General features: G+C 43.4%; 1 protein-coding gene across 1 annotated transcript in view; it reads right to left on the bottom strand.

The window, feature by feature from the left end:
- TGFBI (transforming growth factor beta induced) overlaps positions 1–27,204 on the bottom strand; it is a 225,671-nt gene that overhangs the window by 82,009 nt on the left and 116,458 nt on the right. Inside the window, exon 6 of the mRNA XM_086931518.1 lies at positions 3,092–3,238. Within this exon, the coding sequence (XP_086787644.1) occupies positions 3,092–3,238 (147 nt within the window). The remainder of the gene's footprint in view (positions 1–3,091; positions 3,239–27,204) is intronic.

Raw genomic sequence — 27,204 nt, 5'->3', positions numbered from 1 at the left:
AGATGTGTGTGTAGGATAATGTATAAAACAATTTTAGCATCAATATAAGTACATGAAGGAACTAAGCGCTTGTAGATTCATTGTGTTCAAAATATTTATAAATGCACTGACATTTCCACCAAGGAAAAATTCATAGATGCTTTTAACCATCATAGTGCACTGACATAAATGCAAGATAAAAGACTATGCACTGGAGCATAATGTAGAAAAAGTAAAATCCAACTGCAACCGATTCACTCTTGTCTTATATCTGAAGCATTGGCCAGATAGCCAACGCTCATTTCTTTCTGAAAACTCAAATAATTATAAAAATGTTTGAAAAGGGAGCGGTGCATTTGTAGTGGCCTATTTTAATACCATCGAAAGCACATTCTACAAGATTCTAAACTCCAACAACTCACATAGAATGGCTTTTTTGTTTAGAAAATATAGTTGTATTACCCTGCAGCATGATTGTTATGCACTGGAGGGTGGGCGTGGGAGATAAACAGTGCCGGCACCTGAGAGTGGAATTAAACATACACCATCCAAGAACAGTAAATTAAGAAAATGCCAAAATGACACCAGCATCATGGCGAATGTGGTCATGCTTGGTGATGTATGCCAATTTATACAGGAAGATACTAGGGGAGGCACCATTTTGTTGATGGTGTTTCTGATTGTCAAAAAACATTTGTTTTCTTTTTACTGATGCTGTTCAGTTTTGGGTATCAACGCTGGTAAATCCACACTGTTGACTAGTTCCTTTCAAAGGTGAACCCCTTGGCTTGGCCTGTGTTTGTTTTATGTAGGAAGTATTTGTCTCTATGACAGGCTGTTGAAATCCGAGAAATCAGCTCTGTCAAGAGCCATAAGTGCTCTTTTCACTTTTTCTGCTAGAATTGGTAGCGAACCATTGGGTGCCCTGGCTAAGATCATGCAGGCCAAATCTGTTTCAGTAGCCACTTATGGTAGTGATGTATGGGGAGCTTCAATTTGAGGAAAACAGGTTCTTCAGGCATTTGTTGGTGGTTCCCCCGTCAAACTCTGCTTTTAAGGTTCATGAGAAGTTAGGGTTGCCTTACCTGTCGGATCCCATTGCCCTCCACCCCCTGATTCTGTGGCTCCATTTTGAAAGCTGATATCCCCTCGATCCATAATAATTTCCTGCAATGGAGAAAAACTGAGACGGAGGGTATTGAGCTAAAGAAACCCATAGTTTGTGGACATGCATTGATTGTAACAAACCCTGCAGTTGAATTTTATTTGCTCAGCATTTTTAATGATGTTCTTCGATTTCTCCTGACAAGATTTAGGTTCAGTCAGTTTCATATGCTGTTGGCATTTCATTAACCTGGTGTGAGGGCTACGGAGCTGAGTTCCTGAACCTTTGACAATTCTCTCCCCATAATCCCCCCCCCCTTCCCGCACCAAGGATCTTGTGCATTTTGTTTTTTTCTGTGGAATTTTAAATATCCCTTGAAGATAGTTTTTATTGCATTTTCTGAAACCGTTGCTTTTTGTTCATGTTAATCCCACCCTAATGTACTTATAGCTATTTTGGGAAATTCTGCGGCTTGCTTTCTTGCCTCTTCATTGAGAATTAGAAAGTCGCTTGATGAGGGACGTGAATAGGTCTCTTGAGTATTTTTTTGCGCTCTTGTAAGGAGCTTAGTTTCTTATGCTGTGAATTATTACAATGCTTTATGTCTTTTTTAAATTATTTTTTTGTTTTTTTTTTTGTAATATTCCTACTCACTTGTCCACTCATGTACAATAAGCCTGTTTGACTTCCTGCTAGCTGAGCTTAAATGTTATGGTGCTTGAATCTAGGGCTGCCGTTCGGTTAGGTTGATTGTGGGGCGATTAATGGTTGCTTGGTTTTATGCATCATTGAATTAAATGATTATTTCATCTCCTGAATATGCATACCTGGTCTTTTTTCGGTCTCTGATGGCGTTTAATAATTACTGTCAAGACAATTGCAGATCATTTTGTGAAACCAGCTGTAAGGTGTTTTTTTGTTAACTGATGTATGTATCCATGTTTTTTCACTTTTATTGTCTTTTTTAGACCGAATAAAGTTATTTTCGACCGGCTAAGTCTATTTACTACGCTCATTTGTTCTACTTTGCTCTCATGATAGTGTTGAATTTACAGCTTTTAACTCCCAATATAGGGGAGTGACCAAGCTATTACCAAACAACTCCCCCAACAAAAAGCCAGACAATTAATTGATGTATCCGTTTCATGTTAAAGACAAGCTCAGCGAGACCTATTGGGCTTGCGATAGCTGGTTGTAGATGCGGAGTGCGTGCGTGAATCCAGGTCCCCCGCACATTTATTTTCCCTCTATGGTTGCTAGCTGCATCATAAGAGGGAAACCAGGCAGACAGATGCGCAGACATCGAGATGACCGATGAATGTACATGCCCGAATGCAGAGAAATAAATCCAACACAAAAACATGCCATTACTTCATTCCAGCTGAGTTGAGCTCCAGAAATGTACCTTATAAAGCTGAAACATGCAGTAGCACTACTCAAAATGGACTTGCGTTTTTCGTTAGAAAAAGGAGCTTGCATATTGTTTATTTGGATATTGGGACATTAGGGAAAGAGTTTCCCTAAAAAAACTAAAAAAAATAACAATGCGTTTCATGAAGCCTTGGTGATTAATTATTTTTTTCCATTTACCTTATCAGCTTCTGTAAACCTTTAGTGCGGTAAACAATGTCATTATTATTCAAAGTTAGACTGCGAGGCCCAGGTTGGCATTAGTGGAATTACAGCTTAAATAGCTCGCTGCCATATTTTAGTGCCAGTCATTGAACAGAGCGCTGGAAACCCACCAGCATTCACCGACTGTTTTATTACAAACACTGCAAACACTTGGAGACACAGAGCTGGCACTGACGCATGACTATTAATTTCACGCTTCGCACTTCTTAGCAGCAGGCTTCCATAGATGGTTGGAATAGGGCTTCGTGGTCTATTTCCAAACTTTATTTAGCTCTCTTGTACTCGAGTAAACATGCAGGCTGGCGCTTGTGCTTCTACGTGGCTGAGCAGCGCTCCGCAGAGTAAATAAGAAATAATGCAGGGTCAACTCACTCTGAGGGTCTCGAGGCTTTCCTCTATCTCGACGACTTGGTTGATGTTGTTTGTAACGGCGGTGATGACTTTGTCTATGACGTGGACGACGCCATTTGTAGCGTGATGGTCCGCTTGCATCAGCCTGGCACAGTTCACCGTCACAATCTAGAGGAGGAGCAGACACAAGAACCGTGTTATTGGCTCTATTAGGAAAAAAACATACTGGCGTGCCTAAAAGGCAAAAAAACCACATTCAAGTCAATTGCCCACATTCAGAGATTTTCAACACAATACGTGGTTAGAATTGATGATAACATTCTTTTTTTAATTTCAACTATTGTAAACATTCAAATGTGCATCTACATGTTAAATACGCTGATTTTTGTAAACTGCTTGCCCGGCGTGACAGGGCCCAAGCCAAGCAACCTGAGTAGCTGGTTTCGATTCAATTGCCTAAAACACTTGTAAGTGTTTGGGCCCTATATTATCTCTGCCACATCCAGTGATTTATTCTCCTTGTTAACTGTGCCTTCTTCGAGTATTTTCTACTGGTGCACCCTGGGAAACATTTTGAATCTGATTGTGTGTCATGCACTAAAAAATTGCCGCCCCTTTCCTCTCCTGCCCCCGCACCGCGCTTATCAGGGAGTACAGCTGTTAGTAAAATGCTTTTTCCCTAGCCTGGCCATCATCCTCCAACTCTGCCTTTCAGTGCTATGGACTACCAGATTCTTTTTGCACACACCCCACAACGTCCTTCAATCAGTCACATCAATATTTATATTTGAGCATTCAAAGGTCTTGACTTCAAAGACCTGCCATTTGGATCTTACTCATTCTGCTCTTAAAATAGAGGATTCACTGACAGAGGAAACTTTGGACCGCAATTTTCGTGCACGACGCTTTGACAAATAATCACTTTGGCACCATCAACTCATACCTGCTGCCTCTGGTCCTCAGGCATATCTCTGGCTCATAGTTTTGCTTCTCTCCCATCACTGATCGTACTTCCACTCACTTTGCCTGAATTCACTTGACCATCTTTTCCCCTTCTTCACCCTCTAAGATTATGACTTCTGCGCTTAAAAGCAATCATTCACAGGTCCCATTCCTGCAGTCACTGAACAAATCCATCATAAAAAACGACTCCACGCCTCAAATCCATCTTGTAAGAGTTTCACTCTTTAGACTGTCTTCACATCCCCCTACTCCTCTGCTCCTTCACTCACTGGTGCAGTACCCATTCTCAATCCATCACAAGCAACATGTGTGTCCTTCTGTCCAGATGAAGGTTAATTCCAGACCCTCCACACCTTGAAGCCAATGAGCAAGCCCTCCACGCCCTTATGACAGTTCTCAATGACGTAAAGTCATCTTACATCCAGATCCTCATAATTGTCTTTCAACCCAACCCATACCATATACAATACCCCAAACTATCAAAGCCTTCTTACTCCTTACTCCCAATTACACGGTCTATTGTATCAGAGCTTTCACCCTCTTATAGCTGTGCCATAATGTACCAGGAGAGACCATTGCGGGTTACCTCCTTTCCATGCACTCCTACCATCCTTTGCTTTCCTTCACTCCAGACTAGTTCTCAAACTACCTGACATTTATTCATTACTGCTGTTGAAGTTGTGGATAGGGAACACATTCATGGAAGGGGATAATTTGACTGAAACAGTCTGTTCGCCTTTCCGAGACATCCATTATTGCTGTCAGTAATGTTGTATCTCTACAATTACCGGTAATAAATCTAGTCTGGGACATTCATGACCCAGACATGACCTGAATGTTCATAAAATCTGGCATATTCAAGTTTGTGATCAAGGATCACCATCCATAACTTGAATATCATTAAGACCAACAATTGAATATTTCATGCCCCACCACGCCTGGCCATCCTGACTAGTGAGAATTCCTCAATTCCATATGAATTTGCATGATATGATTTATATTTCTAATATCTAGTGTCAATGTTGTCATATTTACCACTAAAACTGCGGATGTGCTCACGGCTAAGTGCATAGCTTTCCAAAGAATTTACAAAGACATTTCGCCTTTTGCAAATAAATATGAATCTCCGATGGCATATTTGGCCATATGCTGCCATGACCCTAATAGGGCACTGTAAGTCACAATTCACAGTTCATCAGTTCTCCCCATGACACTTTCAATTTACCTCTAAAGCCCAGTTAGACCGGCAATGAAGTTACTATGAGGCAGTGGATACCTGATCAACCTGTCTAACTTTTAGTTTGTTATTTGAAAATTCAGTGTGGTCCCACTTCTGCCACGCTAGTTCCAGGGCAGCTCATTATCATTTTCACTGATTGCTCTTGCTGTGTAATTGGTGCACATCATTCAGTGTATTAGGATGATAATGTCTTCAGTATACGGCATCATAATTTATAGTACTCTATATTGCAGCTCTCCGAGGTCCTTTACAACCTGCCACGTAATTCAGAAAATAATATAAATACAAAAAAATTGGCCTTTCCAAGATAGATAATATGTAGGGCATCTAATTTGCCAAAGATGTACAATGCCCAAAAACGGAGCCAAACTCCCAGGTAGTTATACTGTGTCAAGCAGTGCCGGCTGGTGATATCAGAATGTGGTGAGGCATAACAGTTAGGAATGTCTTATGTAGCATGCAAAGCGAGAAATTTTTTATCTTAAAAAATGTGCAAATGGTGCGTTTTAAAGGGATGTATTTCATTACAACGCGATCTTTTAGATCGCGGTACTTTACAACGCGGTTATTACAACGCAAGACGTTACAACGACTTGCGTTGGAGGGCGCGGATTGAGGAATATTATAATTTTCTATTCCAACACCAGCCCACGGAACAGTAGGGTAGATGTTGGAATATAAAATTACAATATTCTTTAACCAACAGCGCCATCCAGCGCAAGTCGTAGTAACGACTTGCTTTGTAATGGCAGCGTGGTAAAGGTAGTGCAGTGTAAACACCGCTTTGTAAATGATGTTTCCCGTTTTAAAGCAAATTAATTTAGTGAGAAAGCAAGGTTATTATGCAGTGGGAACAGATTGTCTTGAAATGTTACAAAACATTAAAAACTGCCCCATATCTTACAGCATTATTATGTTCAACAGTTACTGTAATGTGCAAGTTGTACAGCGTGACAACTTCGGGCCCTTTAAGAGTGTGTGCTTGCCCAGTGTCTTGCATTGCATGTGGCATCCACTTTGGAAGAAAATACTCTAACTAGGCTTTGCGAAGCTCACACAGCTGCTGGCTGCAATCAGTCACATAGAAATATGTGCTGACAGGCCTTTTAGTGGGATGAAAATAATAGTTAACATGTAAAATAAAAGTCTGTAATTCCCAAAGTGTGACACCAACCAGCATTTTGGTCTCTTTCTGAAATGTTATTGCATCCGGTTGACGGTATGAAAATAGCCGCCAAGTAGGAGCTCTTCCCTGGAGCTCCCAGTTTGGGGAATACCAAATCGGTAGTTATCCCCTTGATAACCCAGCCATCTGCCTTTCACCACCTTACATCTCATCCTTACTACTCACTACTATACTGGAACTTCAATTTCAATGGCGTTCACCTGCAGAATTGATCTCCCAGGGTCCCATGTGCCTCGCCTCATCTGCTTCGCAACTCACCATCAGGATTGATCTCTCCGAGATGATCGTGCTGTGCCTCTTCTTCTTCCGACGTAGCTGTGGTGATTGCACCCTGGAATTCACCGCTCCCCTGCAGGACTGATCTCCCCCTGGGTGGGTGTGCTTCACCTTCTCTACTTACGCCCCAACTTCGCTGAAAGTGCCCTGAAAGGGTGAAGCTCTCATTCCCCAGTGAAGAGCCCATCTTAACGTCACTTCTGGCTGGCATTTGACAGGCTGTGTGGTGGAGCCTTGATTAGTGCTGCTGCCTGGAACTCTGGGACAGGGTCTGTGCCCTGCTACCTCGCAGCCCACAGCTTCTATTGAGTCCCTCTGCTCTTCCCGTGCTCTGGTTGCTGTTTGCCCTGACTCCGATCATCCCTCTGGCTATGAGAGGTGGTTCTCTAGCCATGCTCTGTGTGCGTGTGCCTCCAGCTAGAGGCCTCAATCCTGGTGCCGATGCCGACGACCACAACTGTGTTGTCCCACTCTTTGCCTGACATCCTGGGGCGGCTCTGCTTTATGGAAGACCAGGTAAGTGCTACTGCCCAACCCTCATTTCCAACTGAGGGGCTGCTCTAGCTCCTATTGGTTCTCTGACTCAAACGTGTTAATGTTGCTTAAAGCCCCAGCAAGTCGCTGCGCCTGAGGCTACATTAATTGCGGAGCACCAGACAGCACGGGGGTGGGTCTGGTCCTCCGTGAGCCTCTTCCTGTTGATTACAAGTCATCGCCATGTCTGGTTCTCACCATCGAAGTTGGAGCAGGTGGGGGCGCACATTGTTGTGTTTTAGTGCCCCCCAAGCCACTTGCTTGCCGACTTAGCGTCCACAATGCCGCCATTTTGTGACTCTTCAAATTGGCACCTACTCAAAATGGCTGCTCCAGTAGAATCCCTGATCTTCAAAGTAATTACAAATCGGAAAAGAGACCCACGCTCTTCCTCTATTGGCATGTCCTCCTCTAATAGTGATTTGTCCATCTCAGCTCCTTCCTATACCTGCACTGCAGGGTGCAAAGCCCTGCTGCTCTGCTTTTAAATCACAGTGCTCCAATAGTAGTCTGTTACGGAAGGTTAATAAAGGTAAGGAAGCCTTCTGGTATCTCTAAAGCCTTCTTTTAATGAAGCTAAGGAAGCCTTCTGGTTTCTCTACAGCCTCCTTTTGAATCCGCACTCAGATTTTCCTTATACTGATGAGGTGTCCATCTTGGATCATATTGGCCCTCTACTGATGCCTCACTGAATCATAAGGTCCATCCTTGTGGTGTTGGTACTTATTGCTGCCCACTGGAGTTCACACTACATCTAGCACTATTTGGCTGTGGTTTCTCTTTACAACTACCTTAGGCTCTTCACTCAACTCCTCCTCATTATGATACCTGCCTGGGACATTCACGCTGCTTTTCGCCATCCCAAGGAGACGGCCTTCCTGGAACAGCTAGTCTCTTCTCTTTCAACCTCTCAAGATACCTGACGGGGGATTCCCTGCACTCCATTCAAGATTTTAAACTCCTTCTACTACTGCATCAACCTTGATCACTCACCCTGTTCGAAACCCTAAGTTGAGGACCATCTTGGAATGGTTAGTGGTAGATCTGGGGGTCTTTAGTTGGCAGAGGTAGGTACCACTGTCCAAATAGGGACCCTTGCATCTAGTCAGGGTAAGGAGGATACACTCTTTAGATAACCCCTGCTCACCCCCTTGGTAGCTTGGCATGAGCAATCAGGCTTATCAAAGGCAATGTGTAAAGTATTTGTACCAACACTCACAGTAACACAGTGAAAACACCACAAATGGATTCCACACCAGTTTAGAAAAATAGAAGTATTTAATCTAAACTAAACAAGACCAAAGCGACAAAAATCCATTATACACAGTTCAAGAATATGGTTTCAAAAGAGTTCTTAAAGTTGCATTAAAATATTCCACAGTTGCGTCACGTTTTAGCCAACAGTACCTTTAGATGCGACAAAAGTTCCAAGTGAAAGGTGCAGCGTTAAAAAACAAGCGATGCAGATTGTGGGGTGACCCTACTCCACCGAAGCTGAGAGATTGGCAATGTGACATGGACTGGTGTATGCTGCAGGAAAAGACAGTATATGTAACGAGGGGATGTCCTCGTAAATGGGTGGAAATATGGTCCAGGTGGAACGATTACAGGGGTAACATCTGTGAGCCTCCTCATACCACACAGACCAGCTTGTTGGACATATAATGCATCCCATTACTAAATGACTCTAAGCACCCAAACACGATAAGATATCAGATACGTACCGGAACTGCACTGTACTCGATTGTGATGTAACTTAACAACCAAGTTAATGGGGAGTTTGTTTTTTGTTAGTTTCTTTAAAAAAATAAAAAACTGTGGACCTTCTCCTATGCACTAAAATATAAAATTAGACCTTCATCATCCTGCCGTATACGTCATGATCTCATGCACATGCATTTTAAAACGCCGCCGTACCCCCGGGTTGACGGCACAGGGGCTGTGTCTTTCATATTATGATAACAACATTGCTTCGATTGTTTGGCCGGCCCGTTGGGTTGTAGGCGAGAATTTTGTATAATGTGATCTGCTAAATAAAGGTCTTAAAAAAAAAACAAGCGATGCGTCACTCCTGAGACCCTGGGGATGCGATGCTATAACCCCGCCGGACGCAGCGGGCATGTTGCGATGACTCCGGTCTGTATGGGGAGGGATGCGATACCTTGTATGGATTCCGGTGCGCAGGTTTTGTCGGAAGGGTCTCCCAAAAGCTACCATGTGACGTTCTTCGGGATGGCGACGATCTCAGGAGCGGCAATGATGTGATCTTCTCCTCTCGCGGCCCCTTGATGCGATGGTTCTGCGACACCTCTCGCAGCGACGTGATGCGGTCTGTAAGCAAGCGGTGCGACAATCTCACCCAGTGACGACAGGCTCTGCGACGATACAGTAACCAAAAATGAAAGTAAATGAAAGTAACCAGGGACTTCAGGATAAACCGGGGGGTTAGACAAGGGTGCATCCTAGCCCTGTTTCTTTTTAATCTTTATATTAATGATCTGGAGGAACATCTACTAAAAACCGGTGCAGATTACCCATACATAGGGAGGAAGGGCGTGCCCGTCTTGCTATATGCGGACGACGCCGTCCGAATCTCTAGAACGGCGATCGGCCTTCAAACCCTGCTTGATTCTTTTTTTGTATTTATGAATTCCCGTGGTCTGAGCATTAATAACTCGAAATCATTCATCATGATGACCGGCTCAGGTCCAAAAAAAAGATATCCCCATTCTGTAAACAACGAAAAAATACTGACAACTAGGACCTTTTCTTATCTTGGTGTCCTTTTTGACCACAAACTAACCTGGGCACCTGCAATACAAAAGAAAAAGGGTGAGGTAGTGCGCGTAAACGCAGGTATAATGGATTTTGCAAAGAAAATGGGTAATAGCCCAGTGGCCGCTGTTCTGAAGTTATACCAAGCTAAAAGCATTGAAGTTGCATGCTATGGGAGTGGAATATGGGGATCTGAACCCATAGATGCCCTTGAGGTCACTGAAAACAACTTTTTAAAGCAAGTCCTAAGGCTCCCCAGGGGTTCGGCAAACTTTTCTGTTCACACAGAACTAGGTATGCCCTATCTAAGCGATAGGATTGCAGTAAACCCCTTGCTATGCTGGCTAAACAGTTGGCTAAATCCAGATATACCCCTCACTAGAAACATCCTGCAAGAGGCATTAGAGTGGGAAGGGAAGTATAAGATCCCGTGGTTAAAATATATTAGAAGATGTCTCTCTGAATTAGGCCGGCCTGACCTTTTTCTAGCCCCCGAGAAAATAACTAAATCTGATGTTATTTACGTGAAGAACACCTTCATGACAACTAGGTATTTAGCAAGGGAGGAGAGAGAGTATGAGAAAAATAGTGTGAGATTGCATGCTCTCACCAAAACGACCCTCCATATAGAACCCTACCTAGTCTGGCCTTTGTCGGGTTATGAACGCTTTTTGCTCACAAGGTTCCGATTTGATATGTTCCACCTTTTGCTAGCTGTACCAAGTGGGGCACACAGGGGTCAAGTGTTGCCAGCTTGTGGCTGCGACAATAAGTCTCCACAAGATCTGGCACACTTTTTATTCTTCTGCTCATATTACACAGTCCCTCGTAAATTGTTTTTAAAACCTTTACTACAACGGCTCCATTTTGCACAATACAGACCAGCACGTTATTATCTTCAAATGCTAAATAGCGACAGCACCCTGTTTTTATGTAGTTTTTTAAAACTTGCACTTAAACACAGGAAAAGCATGGAAGGCTAATTAACTTTGTTCCTGATATGAATCTTTTTTTAACATTGTATTTTTACTGCTTTTAAATTACAAACCTGTAACTTTTGCTTGTGCTCGTGTTTATGTGGTAACATACTTTATTTTTCGCATAAACTGTACTTTGTGATAAATGTTTTTGATATGTACTTTTATGATTGTTATATGCAAACAATTGAATAAAGATATTTTACTTACTTACTTACTCTGCGACGATACTCGCAGCGATGATACTCTTCCAGCACCGGAGCGATGCGTTCCGCAAACGAAGGATGTGCTGTTTCTTGCAGTGGCAACAGGCGCTGCGACGATCTCGATCTTCGCGGTGGCGGGAATTTCTTTGCACTGATGGGGATGCGCTCCGCAAGCAAGCAATGCGTGAAACTTTGCAGAAAGTCTTTAGTATCTTCTTTTCCAGCTTTCCAAACAAAGGTACAACTTCCAGAGGCACCACAACTGGCCCAAGCAATCTAGGAAGGACAGAACTCTCTCAGTAGAGTTCAGGGAAGCTGGGGGTGAAGTCCTTTTGTTCCTGGGACTTCTTAACAGGGAGCCAGCTCAACTCAGGCCCTTGGAGATCTCTTCAAGCAAGGGGACTCAGCATAAAGCAAAGTCCTTCCCCTCTCTTTGGCAACAAAGCAACTGCAGGTCAGCCCACAAACACACAGCAGGACAGTCCTTCCTCTTCAGTCTTCCAGCTTTCTCCTTGGCAGAGGTTCCTTCTTGATTCCAGGATGATCTAATTTTCTGTAGTCTGGGGTCCTGTACTTATACCCCAAAAAGTCTTTGCTCCCTTTGTGCAGGAGGGTTCTGAGCCTGGTCCAAACCAGTTCTGGAGCACTCTGTTTACATGACTCCTTCTTTCCTTTCACAGTGCAGAGCAGAAACATCAGACGCCCCACAGGAGGTGGAGCCAGCATTTTGGAGGGAAAGCACAGCCCTGGAGCACTTTGTTGACATGATTCCTTCTCTCCTTTCACAGTGCAGGGCAAAGACATCAGATGCACACAGGGGGTGGAGCCAGCACTGTGGGGGGCAGGCACAGTCCTATTCAGGCCCCATGTGCAACTCCTCCCTCCCATCTAGATGCAGATCTCTCTATTCACCACCGTGCTGACTCATTCTGTCCCCTGGAATCCCCCAGCCCTGACACTCACAAACCGGACAGCCAATTCACAAACAGCCAAAGGCAAACAGAAAGGTCAGGCAAGAAAGAAGCCACTTTCTAAAAAGTGCCGCTCTCAAACACAGGATTTAAAAACCATCTTTCCTAAAAGATGTGTTATGAAATTCTGAGTTCAGCGATACCAGACTTCAATTTTCTATCTTGCTCCTATGGGAAGATATACAGGTAAACATTATACACAGCATTCCCCATTATAGCCTATGGGCAAGATAGCCTTTCAATCGCGAAAAACTAAAATGGCTGTAATTCACTACCAGAGCATGTCACCCACACTAGTACATACTCTACCTTTTACATACACTGCACCCTGCCCAGGGGGGTACCTTGGGCCTTCCATAGGGGTGACCAATTTGTATAGCACCATCAATGCTGATGGTATTCCCCTCCTGTGCTGGCCCTGATTTATTCCCATTGTTCATGACGAGCTCAGCTCGTCATGAGTGTACGAGAGGTGTAACTCATGACGAGCTGAGCTCGCCATGAGCATCGAAGGTGATAGAAAGGGAAGGGTTAGGCCTGGTCAGTGTGGACACTGACCAGGTCAGCATGGCAGTTAGACACTGCACACAGGCACTGGGGTGGCAGGCCTGAGACACCATTTTAGGGTTACTCATGTGGGTGGCACAAACAGTGCTGCAAGCCCACTAGTAGCATTTGAATCACCAGCCCTGGCACTCTCAGTGCACTTTCCTAGGGACTTCCTGGTGAAACAAATATGCAAATCATGGATACCCAATCACAATAGCAATTTACACAGAGAGTATATGCACTAGCACTGATCAGTAGTGGTAAAGTGCCCAGAGTCCCATTGCCAACAACCACGGGTCAGGAAGAATAAAGGAGGAAGAAGCAAAAAGTTTGGGGATAACTGTGCAAAAAGGGTCATTTCCAACAGTTATCAACACTTTGCCATCCACTTTATTCCAGCTCCCGCTAATCTTTCCCATTGAGGGCCCTCTCTCAGCTCTTCACTATACTTATTTTCTGTCCATCTTGGAACGTGCAGAGACACTAATCATGAACAACAGTAATCCCACTCACTTTCACCCTCCCCCTTAGTCTTCACCACTTTGGTGCCGCTGCCATAATTCTAAATCATGTCCTCCCATGCTCACCGCAGACTGGACTCCAGTCCATAGCAGCTAGGTAGGAATAGCTGCATAATTAATTATCCTCCTAATCTTTCCAAAAACATGGCTAAATCCTGAAAAATAGACTGCTCAAAGCTAATCCAGAAACCTTTATCTCTGATCCTTATTTGTGCATAAAAAAGAGCTATTACCAGTGATCTGATCTTCTATACTAAAAAAAGAGCAGAGTGGAGGAAGGAGTTCCACTTTTTACTCAGGATAATCTAAGCTAAGAAATCCCCTTATGGCCTAGGGCTCTCAGCAGTGCCATCACCCACATTCAGAGCAAATGCCACCATATCCATCTACAACAATGGGACTGTCCTCATCCAAGCCTCTGATCAGAATCTGGGTATCTTCGATCACAGTTTCTCCATCATTAAAAATTCTCTTGACCAAAGTGACACTCTCAATTACTCAAGGGACGCTAGTCCTTCAACCATTCCTCAGGACCTCCAAGAACTATCCTTACTGAGCCCTAATCATCAGTTGACTTCCCCTACTACCTTGAACAACACTCATTTGACCGTAGCTCCACCGCATCTAGATTGCACTGACTCACCGATCACCTCCCGACTACCCAGACTTCACCCCCTCCACTCTAGGTTGGCGGGGTCCAATAAAAGCCATAGCATTGATTACCTCTCTAACACTTCCGCCATGCCCCTACCTCTCTGCTCTAACCTATAATATTCCATAACTCCGCCGCAGCCTCATCCACTCTCCACTTTGAAGTCGAATCTCCCAAACCTCTTTTACAGTAATAGACCTCACTCCTTCTCGATTTCCCAACTCTTGAACTTTACTCCCTTGCCACCCAAGCTCCTTCACCACCCCATGCTGTTCCCATCTGACAAACAACGCCTAAAATCCCCCTCAGGGGGGATACTCTCCTTATCGTCCCCCTTCATTAGTTTCGCCTATTTCTTCCCTCATGAACGACACTGCTCCTCGCCACTCCAAGAGCTTTGATCCTCAATCCTGTCCCACCTCAAGACTCAAGGAAATAAACCTGGAGCTTCTAAAACAAAAATCCAACATACAAAAACTCATAAACATTACCTCGGATCTGGCCCTTGAGCTAGCATCCGACAAGTCTTCGCTAGAGATCCAGCAATTAACCAACCTGCTCCCTAAAACTCCAACTCCTTCCTCTGTGTTAACTAGTGACCCTTGGCTGAAATCGCCCATATAGAACTAGAGTACCACTCCCTACCCCAACGCCCCCTCCAGGCCCTTTAGATCCAAGAACCACCTATCTGAACCAGGCATGCTCTCCCTCCTCAGAGCCTACAACTCCTCTCAATCTATCTACCCAGTTTCTCCTAGAACCTTGCAAACTTCCCCACTAAAGCCTCCTGGTGCTACTATTCACATGCGAGTCATATCAGAGTCTATCCAAACTATTCCACCTAACCCGCACAGAGCTCCCAGACACAACTCCAACGCCTTAAACATTGCTAACCGTATGCAAGTTCTTATTACACAGCCTACTCTCACAGACTTCAAATCACACCTGAAATGCATGTTACTCAACCGTAGCTCAGCTGTGAAACATGCCAAAGACCTTACTGACCTCATCCTAGATCATGAACTCGACCTCCTTTTCCTCACAGAAACCTGGCTTAGCGACTCCTCAGATCCCGTCCTTGATATCCTAGTCCCTCCTGGCCACAACATCATCAGACTCGATTGAATTAGGAGAACTGGTGGTGGCATTGCCTATATCTACCATAACAGTCTCTGCAAAGCAGTCTCCCTCTGCAATTCTCTCTTTCTTTGAATATCTGTGCATAGACATCATCAGCGAACATAGACACATATGTAACCTTTATGTCTTTTGCCATTCTTCTGAAGACAACCTCTCTCTGGTCGAACAAACTATGGAAACCCTCTCCTCCAACATGGGTCTTCACTGCCCCAGGTCTTCCCGGGTGACTTCAATCCATATTCGAATGACCCGAATGATCAGGCAGTGAATAGTGTCAAAAACTTCATAGCTGAATTCAACATGGCTCAATCCCATCTCCATTCAACTTGAATCTATTGTCCCTTGTGACTGGTTTGGATCATCACTATATCACCTTCCAAATCCTAGAAAGATGGAAGACCAAAAGAGTCCAACCATTGAAAAAGAAAAACTGGAAAAGAACGCTGCAAAATGTAAACATAAATGAGCTCATATTGTGTTGCAAACTGTCCCTACCTCATCCTGCGGGCATGTCCGACGTCCAAAAACTCACTGATCACTACAACAACTCCTTGTTGACAGCCTTGAATGCAATTGCCCCCTTCAACTAAAAAGAAAGCCCAAAAAAGACTCCAAACCATGCTTCAATGACAGCTTAAACTATGACAGACACATCTTCAAACTAGCAGAACGCTCTTGGAGATCCTCTCCATCTACTGATCTTCTTATGATTTTAAGACTGAGAAGGATTATTTACAAGAAAACACATCAGAACGGCAAATGCGACCTTCATCTGAAGCCAACTTGACAAAGCCAAAAATTGCCCCAAAATGCTGTTTGATTTGATTAAGCTACAATCCGATAACACTCCCAACCAACCACCACTCATCTCCTGCCCACAGCCAAACAGTGAGGACTTTACCACCTTCTTCCTTGAAAAGCCTAGCAAGATTGAATCTGAACTAAGGTCTGCCCTGATCGATCTTTCACTCTTTCCAGACTCCTTCTTACCTTCGCATCCTCTTATTGTTCCTTTTCTCTTGCCCAAAAACAATGCCCCTTGGAGTCAATTCTCACCCTTCAACAACACTTCTTCAACATTCTTTCGACCCTGAAACCTTCTAATCACTTCAATGATCCCCTTCCCCCTAATTTCTTTAAAGAAATGATAAGGTCACTAGTCCTACTCTGGACCAAGATTATCAATGCCTCACTTCTTCAAGGTGAGATCCCGGAATGCCTGAAGTTGGGTCTTGTTCTGCCTATTCTCAAACAACTTATGGCTGACCCAGAAGATTTGAATAATTTCCAACCAATCACAAACATCCCTACTCTAGCAAAACTCCTTGAGAAATGTGTTCATGAACAATTTTGTAAGCACATTGAGGAATTCCAACTCCTCGATCAATTCCAATCGGATTTTCGTCACGGCCACAGCACCAAAACTGCCATCACTCATGTAGTGGACGATGCTCTCACAATGATTGACCAGAATGAATCCTGCCTATTAATTCTACTTGACCGCTCATCTGCTTTCAACACTGTTAAACATTACAATCTACCGAGTCTTCTGGAACATAGGATGTGGCTCTTAGGCTCAGTATTAAAATGGTTTGCCTCTATTCTCAATAACAGATCTCAGACAGTAAAATCCAATCAAACACTATCCAATTCCAGCCCCTGCACACTGGGGGTGCCCCAAGGGTCCTCTCTCTCCCCCACGCTATTCAACCTATTCATCGAACCTCCTACTGAAATCCTCAAAGTATCTAACATCCAATATCCCATGTATGCGGATGACACCCAGCTGCACATGAAAATCTCTTCCCCTGACAATATCAAGACACTCAACAGAACCCTGCACAAAACCCAAAATTGATTAACCTTTGACCACCTCAAAGTGAATGCCCTCAAAACAGAATTCCTTCTTATCTCACCAATCAAGCAAGCCTCCATTGTGGAGAAGTTTTAGAAAAATCTCTCCCCTCTCAACTGCAGACCACTCATTATAGACTGTACGAAGTCGCTGGGAATAATGCTGGATAAGAACTTAAAACATGCAGGATCACATCAGCGCATCTACTAAAGGAGCGAAGTTTCAACTCAGCATCCTAAGGAAACTAAAACCCTTCCTTCCACAGGATGACTTCAAATCTTCTGTGCAAGTGTTAGTCATATCACGGTTGGAATACGACAGGCCAACCCCCTGCAGCCTACCGAGATATAGGTGAGCCCCTCTAAAGGTATCACTGAATGCAGCGGCTAGGCTCATCACAGGCTCCAAGAAATTTGACCACATCTCTCTGGACCTGAAATCTCTAAACTGGCTTCTGTTTGAGGCAATAATTCAACTAAAACGTGCATGTATGACACATAGAGCACTGCACTTCAACACTCCTCTCTGCCTTGCAAATAAGCTAGAACTCTCCTGCCATGCCCGTTCCTCAAGGAGCTCCAGTACCTTGTTGCTCAAACCTAAGAAATGTAAAAAAATGAAAACATACAATCGATCATTCTCAGATATTGCCCCGAGAATTTGGAACTCCCTACATCCGGAAACTAGACATTTTCCTTCAAAAAAGAAGTAAAAACTTTACTGATGAGCACCTCATTGAGTTAGAAGCTTCTGTCTTTCCTGACAGCTCTGGTGGATCCTCCGGGCTCATCATTAAAGTTAGTAGCTTCTGTCCTTCCAGTCTGATCTGGTGGCTCCACTGAGCCCAAGTCATGCTCCGCCTCATTTATTCTCGTAATGACTCTTCTTGTTTTATTCTACCCGCATGTCTTCTTTCTTCTTTTTATGCACTGCTGCTTACTTTTGTTCCTGAGAAACTATTGGGTCCTAATACCTGCCTCTAGGATGTCACTATGTACTTGTTGGTATTTGTATGTATGGCTGCTTTGTCTACCTTATGTGCTCCGCAACTCGTCAGTAAAGCGCTCTAATACCCTCTAGGGTCCTGTTTGCGCTCTATAAAACGTTTTGAATAAATATATAACACAACAACTTACATACACTTGAAACCCTGAAACCGGTCCTAGGGTGCTTGGTCCAAGTCCAAGGAGGACCTGGCCTGGCAGTTCGGGCTGGAATGTTCCCATTGGGCACAGGGTCAAGACTGATTTGCATATGGCTGGGTTCAAACCGGAAAGGCATGGTGAGCAAAACATCAATGGATTTAGGCCCAAAACTCTGTACTGTGGTGAATGTATGACATTGTTCTGCATTCTGCCCATCAATTATTTTTTTTGCATTATACACCTGAAACCTGTCTGTACTATTCGCATTGTTAATGGTTGTTAGCTGTTTAAGATAGATGAGTATATACTTAATATACATAACATGAGATTAGCATTATAGTGCTTACCATTATTGAGGACAATTATCTAGATCACATGTAATAAATGCAAAATCAGTATCTTTTCACTATTGTATCTTAAATAATACAAAATTGTAGTAAAAGCTAGGAAGAAGGTGCTGTAAAGTTGTATTTAAGAAATGCTGGCAGACTTTCTTCAGTTATGGTCCTAACGCTACCCGCTAAAGTCAATGGTAAAACACACCTGTAATAAAAGACTGTAAGGGAGGACGGGGACCTGTCCAGCAGAACCCAAGAAGGGCTCTGCTCTTGATGGTCTCATCTCAGGACCACAGAGACACTGTCAGTTTGTGAAAGCCTGGCCTGGGGAGCTCGGGTGCAGAGTAGGCCTGGGTGGTGAACTTCGCTCCGTTCGCTTATTTTGCAGAGTTTTCTGCACTCCGCGGAGTGCAGAAAACTCCACTTCACGATGTACAGCGGAATATTTTCCCCACTTGCGAACGGTAAGTTGGAGATCAAGTTTGCGAGCGCGAGCAGCCTCTCGGGTAGAATTTCTACCAGAGCGGCAGGAATACCAGCACAAACTGCAGTTTGCACTGCACTCCACCACTCATAGAACTTCATGGAGTTTTTCTGTAACTTTGCGGAGTTCCATGTAGCAAAACTCCATCAACCTCGCCAAGGCCTGGTGCAGAGGTGTTTCGTCCGGCAGGTCAGTGACTTAGAGGCTGTGATGATTCTCTGTGTTTCTCTAGAAGAGTGAAAATAAACACAGTAGGGCCACTCTCAGTGTGGACCGGTCCTCTCTCAGAGCCTCACAATGTACAGGTAGGTTTTGATGGCAGTGGTGTTCCGACTGAACTCTAACAAGCATTGGTGCTTGAAACTGGCTCTAATGCCTTGGGTATTGGTGCAGGATGGCTCCTGGGGGTCCTGGCATCTATGAGCTTGGCAAGGGGCTGTATCTGACCTCCTGGCGCACAAACACCTCTTGCTGGTGTGTGGCTGCTCCCTTGGTGGGCCAGAGTGTGACAGAGCAGTATGCTGGGCAGTTGCAGTTGGTGCCTGCTGGTGCAGGGGAGTGGCTTTTCCAATCCAAGGGAGACGTTGTGGCGTCGAGGAAGTGCTGGCCAGACCTCCAAGCTGTTTCACTTTTGGAGTAGTCGGTGTCAATGATTGTATGGAGAGCAGCAGTCAGGTAGGGTTTTGAACCAAAGTTGATGCTGGTCACACAGTTTTCACGTCTTTGACTCTTCTTTGTCCTTCCTCTTTCAGGAAAATGAATCTGAATTGCTGGAGTCAGGGCCACCTAAATACAAAATGTTGGTGTGTTAAGTGTAGTAGCCAATAGGCTACTTACCCTTTGGGTCACTACACCCCCTATATGACAACTTCCTGTGGGGAGTGGGCATAACCTTGTCACAGAGTTACAAATTCCACCAAAACAAGATGGTGGAACCCTTCTTTTGTTGAGCACATCAGGTAGCCCACTTTAGGAGTGTGACTAGCCTGGTTGTGCAATACGCCAACTTGCATAGGTAATTGGTGCCAAATGGACCTATGCTACAGAAAGATGCGGAATACTCTCCGGATTTTTATGGATTTTTCAAGACAAACGATATATGCATTTGGTTTCTACTGAATTTTGGCACTACAGTGCTGTGACAGATTGGATTATAAATGTGTGGATGTGTTTATCATACTTAGTTTCGATCAGCCCTGAAGAAGTTGCGGTCATAGTGACCTATCGACGAAACATGTGTTGGCTTGTTGTTTTTGTGCTGTGCACCCAACAGCCCTCCTCTTTTTATTCTGAACAATTGTATTGGACTTCTGCTCATTGAACACTTGAGATGATGTCAACTACCATACAAGTATTATGAAGATTTGCAACAGTATTGGGCCTGAGCTGAAGAATCTGGATTTAACTGGACTATCAATAGGATATTACTGTATTTTGTTTAATTTCTTGAGTGCTCGGATTTATATATTGTAAATGTTCTTGCCCTTCATTAGGAGGGTTTGTAGGATTGCAAATGGTAACCTATCCTTTCCTTGGAGCACCATTCACATTTTGCTTTCTAGACTGTCCCCTATACAAAGTACAGTGCTCCCATTGTTGAGTGTTATACCTTGTTACCATATCTCCCTTCACCAAATGGGCCTCAGGGCAGGGTATGACATCACCTAGGTATGAGAAAAGACAAAGTCACCTATCAAAGGTGGCACAGGCTTTTGAAGCCCCTCGCCTTGCTATGATGAATCACTAGCCAACCTGCTGGAGGAGGTGTGAACACCTTTCTCCAGGGGAGGCATTGTTTCTGGCATCAGAGAGTCTGGGCTCTCACCTACAGGGTGTCAGAAACTCATCTGTGGTGCAGGCTGAAATGCCAGAAACCGGTCCCCGGAAGCTTGTCTCCTTTCTGGTGAAGAATTGGCTTGGTAGTTTAGTCTGCCCATGTTCCCATGATGCACTGGGCCAGGGACAGACTGATTTGCATATAGCCAGGTTCTGAGCTGGGATGATGCAGTGAGCTGAATAACGGTGATGGATCAAGCCCTGATCTTTGGACTGGGTAAGAGTGGTCTGCTTAATTCAGACACTCTATTCATCACCACCCCTTTTTCTGAATCGTTTTTGGCCACTATAGGTGTGGCAGGGTATACTCAGACATGAGTCCCTTGCTCACTGCATCATCAGGATTCAAGCAAGCCGACGACGGCTGAAATGCCAGAAACCGGTCCCCGGAACCTTGTCTCCTTTCTGGTGAAGAATTGGCTTGGTAGTTTAGTCTGCCCTGTTCCCATGATGCACTGGGCCAGGGACAGACTGATTTGCATATAGCTAGGTTCTGAGCTGGGATGGTGCAGTGAGCTAAATAACGGTGATGGATCAAGCCCTGATCTTTGGACTGGGTAAGAGTGGTCTGCTTAATTCAGACACTATGTTCATCACCACCCCCTTTTCTGAATAGTTTTTGGCCACTATAGGTGTGGCAGGGTATACTCAGACATGAGTCCCTTGCTCACTGCATCATCAGGATTCAAGCAAGCCGACGACCGCTGAAATGCCAGAAACCGGTCCCCGGAAGCTTGTCTCCTTTCTGGTGAAGAATTGGCTTGGTAGTTTAGTCTGCCCTGTTCCCATGATGCACTGGGCCAGGGACAGACTGATTTGCATAAAGCCAGGTTCTGAGCTGGGATGGTGCAGTGAGCTAAATAACGGTGATGGATCAAGCCCTGATCTTTGGACTGGGTAAGAGTGGTCTGCTTAATTCAGACACTCTGTTCATCACCACCCCCTTTTCTGAACTGTTTTTGGCCACTATAGGTGTGGCAGGGTATACTCAGACGTGAGTCCCTTGCTCACTGCGTCATCAGAATTCAAGCAAGCTGGGCCGACGACGGCTGAAATGCCAGAAACCGGTCCCCGGAAGCTTGTCTCCTTTCTGGTGAAGAATTTGCTTGGTAGTTTAGTCTGCCCTGTTCCCATGATGCACTGGGCCAGGGACAGACTGATTTGCATATAGCCGGGTTCTGAGCTGGGATGGTGCAGTGAGCTAAATAACGGTGATGGATCAAGCCCTGATCTTTGGACTGGGTAAGAGTGGTCTGCTTAATTCAGACACTCTGTTCATCACCACCCCCTTTTCTGAATAGTTTTTGGCCACTATAGGTGTGGCAGGGTATACTCAGACATGAGTCCCTTGCTCACTGCATCATCAGGATTCAAGCAAGCCGGGCTGACGACGTCTGAAATGCCAGAAACCGGTCTCCGGAAGCTTGTCTCCTTTCTGGTGAAGAATTGGCTTGGTAGTTTAGTCTGCCCTGTTCCCATGATGCACTGGGCCAGGGACAGACTGATTTGCATATAGCCAGGTTCTGAGCTGGGATGGTGCAGTGAGCTAAATAACGGTGATGGATCAAGCCCTGATCTTTGGACTGGGTAACAGTGGTCTGCTTAATTCAGACACTCTGTTCATCACCACCCCCTTTTCTGAACCGTTTTTGGCCACTATAGGTGTGGCGGGGTATACTCAGACATGAGTCCCTTGCTCACTGCATCATCAGGATTCAAGCAAGCCGACGACGGCTGAAATGCCAGAAACCGGTCCCCGGAAGCTTGTCTCCTTTCTGGTGAAGAATTGGTTTGGTAGTTTAGTCTGCCCTGTTCCCATGATGCACTGGGCCAGGGACAGACTGATTTGCATATAGCCAGGTTCTGAGCTGGGATGGTGCAGTGAGCTAAATAACGGTGATGGATCAAGCCCTGATCCTTGGACTGGGTAAGAGTGGTCTGCTTAATTCAGACACTCTGTTCATCACCACCCCCTTTTCTGAATCGTTTTTGGCCACTATAGGTGTGGCGGGGTATACTCAGACATGAGTCCCTTGCTCACTGCATCATCAGGATTCAAGCAAGCCGGGCCGACGACGGCTGAAATGCCAGAAACCGGTCCCCGGAAGCTTGTCTCCTTTCTGGTGAAGAATTGGCTTGGTAGTTTAGTCTGCCCTGTTCCCATGATGCACTGGGCCAGGGACAGACTGATTTTCATATAGCCAGGTTCTGAGCTGGGATGGTGCAGTAAGCTAAATAACGGTGATGGATCAAGTCCTGATCTTTGGACTGGGTAAGAATGGTCTGCTTAATTGAGACACTCTGTTCATCACCACCCCCTTTTCTGAATCGTATACTAGTCAGCCAACACTGTTAAGTGACTTAATATTGAGGGACATAATATAGAATGCTCAAAATATCAACTCCAAAATATCGAAGTATAGAATATAGAATGCCTATCTACAAACAGGTAAGTACCAAAATATAGAATCCAAAATATAGAATGTTAAAATATAGTTAACTAAAATATCGAATGTTTTACATGTATTAAAAATAATATAAAATTAATTAAATATTTAAAACAATTAAATAAAACATACTTAGAATAATGTAAACACGCTTAAAATGTAAAATAATAAATGTAATGTAAAAAAAAGTAGAGACTTTGTTGGATAGTGAGAGGGTAAAAATTACTATTCCCACTCCAGTGAGTGCAACAGTAGGGAAAGCATTGGATAGCGTAGCGTACTATTCCCATTCCAAAGGGTGCAACAGTAGGGAAAGTGTTGAATATCAGGGGGTAAAAATTACTATTTCCACTCCAGAGAGTGCAACAATAGGGAAAGCGTTGGATAGCGTAGGGGTAAAAATTACTAGTCCCACTCCAGATAGTACAACAGTAGGGAAAGCATTGAATAGCGGGAGGGTAAAAATTACTATTCCCACTCCAGAGAGTGCAACTGTAGGGAAAGCGTTGGATAGCGTAAGGGTAAAAATTACTATTCCTACTCCAGTGAGTGCAAAAGTAGGGAAAAGTTGGATAGCGTAGGGGTAAAAATTGCTATTCCCACTCCAGAGAGTGCAACAGTAGGGATAGTAATGATTTAATATTAAAATTAAAATAAATTAATTATCAATACCAATAAAAAATAATTAAAAACAATTACTAATTAATAAAAATGATTTACCAATTAAAAAATTAATCGCCAAATAATAAACATTAATTACCAATTAATAATTAATTATCAATTAATTATCAATACATATAAATAAAAATAAATATTTACTTCATTACAATTGAATTACTTCCCACCCTATTCCCCTATAAACCCACAACCCGCTCAAAATAAATAATACAATTAAAATAGTTATCAATTAATAAAAAATAATTACCAATTGATAAAAATGTATTACCAATTAATAAAAAGTAATTACCAATTAATATGTAATTATCAATCAATTAACTATCAATACATATAAATAAAAATTAATATTGAATTTACTATAATTAAATTACTTCCCACCCTATTCCCCTATAAACCCACAACACGCTATGGAATTAAATTACCAAAAATTAAATTACATAACATTCATTACTTTAAAAAAACTTAAACATACATTACTCAATTAATACATAATCTTATCACATATACTACCATACATAACACAAACAAAAATCGATATAATGGAAATCGATATTTTAAATTCGATATTATAGAAATCAATATTTTCTACCCCAAATTCGATATTCTGACTGACTATATTTTGGTAATTCTATATTCTGGGCTGTCTATATGTTTAATTGGATATTTTGGGCAGTCTATATTTTGGATTCGATTTTTAGGGTGTTCACCAGCCAATGCACTAGATAGTGGTAGGTTTTTCAGAGGGCACCTCTCGGGGGCCCTCTGGGTGCAAGTCATAATATATCTTCTACTGGCAACAGTAAATATTTATTAAGACAAGGTGTTTGATACCAAACACAATAGGTTTCTGTAAAGCCATCATGTAGCTGGGTTACTCGGAATGACCAGTGCCCAGTACATAAACTTAAGATAGCTTCCCTGTTCCCTTGTACCATCTAGAAATTGAACTAGGTAGCACAGGGGAATATTTGGTCATGCAGATATGGCCTCACACGTAATATGATGCACCCTGCCTTAGGGCTACAAAGCCTGCTGTAGGGGTGACTTACAGATATTACATACAGTGACTTTGGGAGGCACACAGTGAGTGTGCCGTGTTGGGTTTCACTCATGATTTACACCATGACAATAACTTTGCGATGACAGCCGGCATGCAATTTATAGAGGGGTCCCTTAGGGTGACATAGATAAGAGGATTTACAAGCCTGTGTGCAAATAGTAGCACTTGTGGAAGAATACAAGGTGAGGCAGTGTGAAAAGGCTTCGCTTCTTGGGAGGGACAAACTAAATCTGGACAGCCTAAAACAAATAAAGATAGTAAATAGAAAGCTAGGAAAAGTGAGTTACAAACAACGAAGCCAATGGTGAGCAACAGGATGAATGTATCTCCAGGGAAACATTCTGAATATCCCCAAGATGTGTGTAGCAAACTAGACAGCTATGCTGCTTGGTAGGTTTCGACCTAAAAAGAGAGCCTGCGTGTAACTAACCACCGATCAATCCATTCCAATCCAGGCAATGATACAAAATGTTGGGTTACTAAGCAAAATGTGGCTTCCCAATTTACCTCTATTACTTAGTGCAAAATGCATACTTTCAGCCATTTCTGCAATGAGGGCACATATTGCATTTAAATAAAAGTAAAAAAAAGAAAAGCCCGATATGAACAACAGCCACTCATATTCAGTTTATTTGCATACTTTCTGCCCACTAGGATTTTTATTCAAACAAAGTCTCAATTACGCAATTTGGCATATTAGTATAATTTCAGGCAGATTGGATAACAATCATAGCGCAAAATGCTGGAAATTATACTTGATTATGCTGGCCTACATTACATTTTGTCGAAGGCCTAATCATTAGCCACTCAACATTAAAACCTCGAATCACACATGTTAAAAAAGAGCAAAAAAAAGATAGTGGGAGACACAATCCATGCTCATGGCGAGCAGAATAATGCAGGACAAGGAATGGGATAAGTTATAATGGGCCAAGATCTGCAGGACAAAGAACAAGATGTAGGTGAGGACATTAAAACATTAACGAGAAAGGACTTCCTGAAGATCAAGCAATTCGCTGTTGAGTCTTCACAATGAAAACGGGGGCATAGAGAACGGTCAAATTGGATGATAGGTAAATTGGAGTCATTACTCAACAAGAAAAACACACCACTGGAAAACAAAATTAAGTGAATGCCGGGGATAGGCAAAACAAATAAAAAATTAAACCTTGTAAAAATGTACAGACAAAATGGAAGAAATAGCAGATTTAATGTTATTAGTAAAGTACAGCCTCAAACGTATTGAGAATTTTTTTTGTTGCATAAATGAAACACGAGCACTGAAAAAAACACATGATAACCAGAACACGTACAAGCTAATTACATTCATTTCAATTCAGACACATACTGAATATAAAAGCAAAATGTATAAACCATGATGGAGAATGCAATAATGCTCGAGAGCTTTGTGAGCGAATACATACTCGCCAACTTTTCTAAAAAGTGCCAAAAATATATCAGAATGCTGCAGTAAAAAAATAACTCCAAACAATTCTTGTCGTGTTCTACCGCAGTGTCACAATGGAGCACGCTTAACTCTTGGTGTCTGTAACATGCTCGAAGGCATTGGAAGAAAGGTTGAAAACATCCCTTGCAGGCTTGGTAATAACTACACGTCAAGGGTGATGTATGCTCTCCACATGCAAAACACTATAAACGTCTGTGCGAGGAGCGTAAGCATAATTCAGATTAGCAATAAAACCCTGAACATGCAAAGGAGATAAGAGACGCGCCCAACACAAAAACCGAATAATGAGGGGAGAAACAGATGCGCGAAAAGAAGGTGGACTTATCTACCAAATATATTATCTGAGAAATGCCACCAACTTCCAACCACCAAGACCCTGAAGTGAGTTTGCACATCCATGTTTTTTTGCAGTTATAATGTAGGTCAGCCACTTGGGAGTTTCTCTGATTAGTGATTTTGCTGGTGCTCATGTGTACAAGTTTGCATGCCAATTACATTATCCCCAGCCTTCTCCCAGTGGCAGCCATGTAATTGGAATACTCTAGACGGGTCTGGGTCTTCCCAGGCACGCAGCCTGTTGGACTTCTTCAGGATCACCCCAGCAGGCAGCTTCACTCCCCTACAAAGAAAGACCTTCTCAGGTCGACTGGGATGTTCCCTTTCAGTAAATAGTTTCATCCAGTCCTGAGGAGAAGAGAATGACATTCAAGGGAGGACTCCAGCTTTTCCACAGTCCACTCACACCCATTCTTAAGAGATAGTCAGTCAAGCAAGTGTTCGCTAGTCATGACACTTGACAAGATCACTAACTAATGCAAAGGTCTACCTTATAC

The sequence above is a fragment of the Lissotriton vulgaris genome, chromosome 7 (genome assembly GCF_964263255.1).
Source record: "Lissotriton vulgaris chromosome 7, aLisVul1.2, whole genome shotgun sequence".
NCBI lineage: Eukaryota > Metazoa > Chordata > Amphibia > Caudata > Salamandridae > Lissotriton > Lissotriton vulgaris.
The sequence above is the reverse complement of the archived record's forward strand: the minus strand, read 5'-3'. Positions and strand labels throughout refer to the sequence as shown.